Below are 6,907 nucleotides of genomic sequence, written 5' to 3' on the forward strand. Positions count from 1 at the left end.
GTGGCAACCTTCCCTAATCCCCCCCGCCCACCCCTAACATTTAACTCGCGATGCACCCTTGAACAAGTTCACGGGTCGCAGTCTGACCAGAAGAGGGCATTCCGATTCTTTCCTGACAAAGTTGCCTTGAAATGCAGACGTGATTAACAAACAGCGTCATGCTACATTTCAAACCGAGCCACAGCGAGCATGTCAGGAGGATTTTGACAGAAAAAGTGGATATTTGGATGTTCGATTATTCCGCGAGACCCGTTGCCTGCGTTTCCCAGAGACTTGTGGATAGCAGAGCGTTACTTTCCTCTGTACGCCATCCGCGGATCAGACTGAGCATCCTTGAGAATAGAGACGCCGGGGTTTTACTGGGGAGAGGAATCTAAAGGGCTGCTGGACTCGAGTGGAAAATAACGTCCTGTGTTTTGTTTGTTTTTTGCATCATGCCCCCTCATTTGTGAAGTTTCGAGACAGGATTTGATCACGGATTCCTCATGCGCATGTGAGACTGACATGCATTACTTGGATGTGGCTTCATTATTGTCTGCGCCTACTGCAGTACTCTTTTTGGCTGTAACTTGAAAAAAAAAGAGGACGGTTCCTTCGCAGCGAAGACATGGATAGGGAGTTCTAAAACGGATTTTTTGCACCTTTTAAATCTGGAGTTGGAAGTAAATGACATTCGCCCTGTTTCAGCTGTACGGTTACAGATGCAGAACTTAACCGGATAGCACATCCAGGTCCGGGAGAGTAAAGGGCAGGTGCGCTTTGGAGTCGGCGGCTGCGCGGAGAGACCGGGCTAGTGGATTAGGACGGTACCTGTCTGTGGAGAGCGCGTCATGCGGACTCGGATGTCGCGCACCACAAGCCATTAAAACCTGTAGGCTGGAGCTGACAGATAAGCCGATATGGGTGAGTTCTCTGTATCTGACCATCTTTTTTCATTGCGTGTGTTTTTGTTTTAACATATTCTCCAATCTCCAGTCGTACTCATTTCTCACAATACACACACGAGACGCTTTCTCTTCCGAGGAAAATGTGTTGAAGATTTTTGCATCCCTAAAAAAATGGTCGTCTTTTCGAAATGCACTGTGGAAATATCTAATAAGGGGTTTCGGTGTCTTTTGTGAAGTGGTTCGGGGAGCTTGAAGGATGTGACTGAAGCCTGTTCGTAGCATGTTAGTCGCAGAGCTGCAATGTGATTTCCCCCCCGCCCTCCATTTCCTGACTCCCTTGGCTTATTAGAGCCTAGGGATACTTATTTTGTATTTTTACAACGCTGTGCGCGTAACGATTTGCTTCCCAAATCACAATCAAAGCAAAAATAAGCCTGTTTGTCTAAGTGAGGTCTATCCATTTTTTTCCTTCTCTCTGGACTAGTTAGAGTGGCTGGCTCATTGGCATGGACTGAAATGCTAATCACGGTAAATGTTGGACACCAGTCAACTTTATAGAGCGTGGTCCTGCATAATCATTGATTGTGCTTAATCTGTAGGCACGAAGCCTGTCGTCCACTTTCAGCCCAGTCATTTAACGCATCTCCAAAACTCTTGTGGGCTGAAGGCAACGGTCACGCAGGTTTTGCTTAGCTATTGTCATTCAGGAGTATATTCTGCACTTGCTATCAAAAAGAGGGACTCTCAAAATCGAGCATGAAACTGTGCGTACATCTATCAATACACTGTGTGTGTGTGTGTGTGTGTGTGTGTGTGTGTGTGTGTGTGTGTGTGTGCGCGCGCGCGCATACCCCATTCCTTCAGTAAAGCATCAGAATACCTCTGTGTCTTCCCGTGCTTTTCCCATCTTATTCACAGTTAAATATCATTTTGACCCGTTCCTGTTCCTGTGCCTTACGCGTGCGCACAGTTACACACTGATACAACACCCCCACCCCCTCCCTTTTTGACTCTGTCCCTCTTTTGGTATTTACCTGTTAAATGCTTTTGTATTATTCCGCCCTTTTTCTCCTAAAATTATAATTAATTTGAGCGTGGTCTCTATCTTTTGGCAATCTCTTGGTCTGATATTGCTGTCTTGGGGGTAGCCTAATCTCCCCAGCCTGTCTTAACTAGTATACAGATGGCCAAGTTCACTGGTGGTGCTGTGCCATTAATTGCGAGGCCGCATGATATATCGACCCTCGGTGGGTTACTGCACCACATCAATATAAGCTACAACAGCACAGAAAGCCATACAGTACAGAAAGTAGGGGCTCAGACCTAATTTATGTGTACTGCAAAGCAACCATACATGGTTAATCATAGAAGTCTAGTTTATGGGCCTGTTTTTTAATTTAATATCAGAGTGTCAGAGAATTCTGCATATTGAGGTGGAGCACTTTTGACTCACACACACACACACACACATACAAACACATGCATATCTATGTGAACAAACCAGCCCCAAAACAACTTTGGTCAACCATATACTGTAGCTTCATGCTGTTGCCCATAATAATGTGATAATTATGTGGAGCTGTAGTCTCAGTTATTCAGCAGTGTATCTGACTGTGATGGTCTTCATTAACAGCATGCTATGCACTTATGTTTCATGGAGCATATCATTAGAGATCTGCTTTGCAGAAAGGGAACAGGATAGTCGGGATAGTAAAAGGCCACAGCCAGAGATGCAGTTGCAGAGCTTTAAGATATATTTAGAGACCTAAATGGCATTTCACACACTGCCTGCATTATAAAAAATAAACTAGCTGAAATGTTACTCTGTTAAAATTAAAATCAGTGGGGGTGCAGCCAAATATGAGTTCTCAGTAGCTCAGTATAGGCCTCAGATGATCTCCTGCCGGCCCTTCAGAATCCAAGACAGCAGTGTTGAAATGTCAGGTGAAGCAGGTAAATCTGGAGGGGATCAATAGGTTTGTTTAGGGCAATATTTGGCCATTTGCTATTTATCTTTTTATTTTTTCATTTAAAAAAAAAAAAAAATCAATGGTGTGTGATCATTTGGTATCCAGCATTCATTATCTATCTGCTGATCCTGTTCAGGTGTGTAGGGACTGGATGCATTGAGCTAAAAGCTGAGGCAGAAAACTGAAAAAAAAACAATTGTTCAGCATTGTTAGATAATGAACCCCAGGCAAAGAGAATCAAATAAGTTTTTCTTTTTGTTTGTTTTTTCAAATTTCTCCATGGGGCAAAGTTTAGCATGGGGTAAATAGGAAGTTACAGACCTCAGACCAATTTTCTCCAGATAGCACTTTTCATAATACTCAACAATACTTTACAGAATTAAAAAAGAAAACAACAGACTACACAGAAACACAGCATTAGTCACCCATTAAAAGCAGTTTTAAAAAGGTGAGTTTTGACAGATTGCTGCAGTCTCGGATGTGTTTGGGAAGAGATTTCCAGAGGGAGGGTGGGGCAGCTATGAAGAATGCCCTGTCGCCCCAGGACCGCTGCATGGTTCTGAGTGGTGGAGACGGGCGGTCGGCATCAGAGGAGCGGAGGCTGCGGGAAGGAGTGTGATGGTGCAGCATTTAAACAGCTCTTTAAAGTTTTTTGCCCAGAGACAAACACAGTCACATCACTGTGGATTCATGGGGTCAACTTAACCTGGATGCTGCCATTTGCTAGGTATCTAAGCTATAACAGGGGGACATGGCAGCACAGCTTTTACAGTGACATATGATATTACAACACAGTTTGTATTGAGCCCTGAACAGCCAATTTTCCATTAGTGCTGTTTTGTTCTTGTTTGTTCTTAGAAATAATGATGAACAGGACCAAGGCGGTCAGCGGGTTACTGTTTATTCTATTTTTTTCTCCAAATAAGACTGCATGAGTCACGTTCTGCTACAAGGATTTTGCAATCCTGTCATTACTGTAGTAAATGCACACGTTGTGGTTTTAGCACACACATGAGGGCGGTCTACTTGCCACAACACCCAATTAACTGTGTGACACCCACACAGGTTATGCCGTCTATGGCACATACAGTGCAGACTACATTACCCACAAGGCCACTGTCCTTTAGAGGTGAAGGAAGGGCTAGTAACGCTAGGTTTGCAAGCAAATCTGACAAAACACATAATGATAATCTATTATAAATTATGTAAAATATATATAATATAAATATATGCATACAAATACATAATGTGATTGTGCTATCTCGCGAACAATTTGTACGTATAGCTACGAAAAGTAATGTTGTTGTTTTTTTACTACAGCATGCTTCCCGGAAGAAGTTAGTGGGGGAAGACTTTCATCCAGGAAACAGCTGTGTGTAGGTTCGGTTACTAACCATGAGAATAAATCACACTTATTAAAGGTGCTCTAAGCGATGTCACGCGTGTTTTAGGCTGCAACATTTGTCTACATACAGCAAACATCTCCTCACTATCTACCAGCTCCCTCTCCCTAGAACACACTGCAAAAAACATCTCCTCACTATCTGCAAGCTGTCTGTAAAAAAACATGGTTTCTGCAGAAAGCCCAAGGTCTAGAAAGGCAACAAAAATAAACTGTGCACACCTGCACCACGAAGCATACACACACGGGAATGGGGGAGGGGCGAGCTAGTCTTGTTTTGTTGGAAAATACTTTGAACGTTAACAAGAAGTAACATCACCCAACATCGCATAGGGCACCTTTAACTTACATTATGGGGTAGGCTACTCCTCCTAAAACACATGCAGGCCTATACCTCCCTTTCATTTCTATTTGGAGCCATTTTTATATTTCTTTCTTAAGATAGACATAGAGTGAAAAGTGGACAAGCCATGTTTTGAGTGGAGTGCCCTTTTTAAATTATAAATATCGTAATATAATACCGTCACCTCAAAAAACCACAACAAACGCCGTTTTATTCATTCTATGGATGTCGTCCAGCCTTAATTAACAATAATTTTTTGCTTCACAACTTTGGCATATGTAGATGTTATGTCACAGTAATTGTAAGAAAAAGTATTTTAGTGAGCGCAGAAGACAAATGTAATAGGGCGAGAGATTTACTCCACTGCAGCACAGTAAAGGGTGAAGGCTGATTGGTAATCTAGGTGTGTGTGTGTGTGTGTGGGTGTGGGTGTTCTCATTTAACTACATTTGTGGTGTCCAAAAACCCGGAATACAGTATACTTGTTAGGTCCGGATAGCTTTGTGGGTCCTAAATGCTGGACCCCACAACTTTAAAGGGCTGTTTAAGGGTTAAGACTTGGTTTTAGGATTAGGGTTAGAATTAGGTTATGGTTAGGGTGAGGGTAAGGGATAAGGTTAGGCATTTAGTTGGGATGGTTAAGGTTAGAGTATGGGGCTAGGGAATGCATTATGTCAATGGCGGGTCCCCACAACGACAGTGAGATGCATTTTGTGTGTGTATGTGTGTGTGTGTGTGCGCAGTATTCATGCTAATACTGTCTGCAGTGCTTTTCTATATCCTACCTAATCAGTGCTACAAACACAAGGCGGGCACACCAGGACACAATGTTTTCCAAAAGGTCTAACTTGGCAGGCCTTGCTATCATTTCAAAGATAATTGGAGACTAATAGGATGGCTAAGGCTGGTCTGGGGATGTCCTTCCCTATGTGTTCGGCTGCTGTCCAGCCTCTATGTGCAGTCAAGGCTGAGGCTGCTAGCAGTTTTGTCAATGACAGGCAGCGGATAGCAATGAGCCACTTGTGTGCACTCAAAGTGCACCAGTTAGCGAGTCCATTTGCCAAGTTATTAAGCTACATTTGGTTTTATTTTAGGTCAGCAGTAAAGTGCACTTACTCTCTCTATGTGTTAGGGTTGAGAGGCGGAATCAGCTATCTTCCTGTGCTGAGGACAGCAGGGCCGTCTGCTACATAAATAAGCATTATGCACATGCCTTTTGACAAACTTTAACTTTGACTTATCCAATCGTACTAGATTCCGACAGATAACTGCAAGGGGTGACAATGAAAAAATGAGCACAGGTCTGTATGATATCATATGGGACCCTAAAAAGAATGCAAGAAAAAAAAAATCTGTAAAATGGAATCTTTAAGCAAGCAAGAAAGACGGGCTGTTGGATGGCAAAAATGGAAATCAACAAGGGAAGTGAAAGGGCTGAGGACATGGATTGGACTAAATGCATGAAGAATAGACTTCACATTTTAAAAATCCTGATGGCTGCAGGTTTCAGGGGCATGTAGGAGACATAACAGAAAGAAGGAGGAATTGTTCATCTAAGTAGAGGTGGCATAAGAACAGAAATGGTTAGAGGTACACCAGGTGCAAGGTAATAAAGATACAAACCACATGAGTGACAACTCAGAGGGTGACTTGTGCTTCCTTGTGAATAAGATTAGTGGAGAAGTAGGGAAGGAGATGGCTTACAGAGGCATTAGCGCACAAAGTGCTCATTAAAGCACATGCGGTGTCAATAAGGGGGAAAGAGGTGCCTTGTGAGGCAGGCTCAATCTGAAAGAGATGGCAAAGTCACTTCTAATAAAAGAAGCCTTTTATGCACATGGGAAATAAAAGCAATAGGGGTCTGATTCTTCAGCCTCCAGGGATGCAAATCAGCTCTAGAAAGCATGCATTCATTTTTAACAGCCAACGCATGCTGTCCCCCCCATCTATGGAACATTACACGTGTGCATTGGTCTATATCACTATACTTTTTATTGTTAGCGTTTGAGAAACATTGTTGTTGGCAAATTAATTCAAGTTGCATTTAGAAAACTAAGAAAACAGACCATAGGGCATCTTGTGATCACAATCTTAGTCTCAGCAATATTTATGGGAAATTTAGTTCCAAGATGAAGGAACATGATAAATGTATCTGCTGGTGTAATCAATAGCCAGCACGAATGATCTGTACAGTTCCATAGTTCCCTCCATCTGTAAGGAATGATGAAAGATTCCTCTGAAAACAAACAGTAAGTGTGTCTGTCTCTCTCTTACACACACACACACACACACACACACACACACA

The 6,907-nt window shown here is 42.7% G+C and overlaps 1 protein-coding gene across 2 annotated transcripts in view; it reads left to right on the plus strand.

Moving 5' to 3' along the window:
• Positions 1-27: 27 nt before the first annotated feature.
• The window catches only part of LOC116704094 (leucine-rich repeat transmembrane neuronal protein 4), a 122,476-nt gene continuing 115,596 nt past the window's right edge, over positions 28-6,907 (plus strand). For both annotated transcript variants that reach the window (XR_004335590.1, XM_032539329.1), the window contains exon 1: positions 28-903. Coding sequence is in view for 1 of the 2 variants with exons in the window: in XM_032539329.1 (XP_032395220.1) it covers positions 900-903 (4 nt within the window). In the remaining variant the exon portion in view is untranslated. The remainder of the gene's footprint in view (positions 904-6,907) is intronic.

Source organism: Etheostoma spectabile, chromosome 16 (genome assembly GCF_008692095.1).
Source record: "Etheostoma spectabile isolate EspeVRDwgs_2016 chromosome 16, UIUC_Espe_1.0, whole genome shotgun sequence".
NCBI lineage: Eukaryota > Metazoa > Chordata > Actinopteri > Perciformes > Percidae > Etheostoma > Etheostoma spectabile.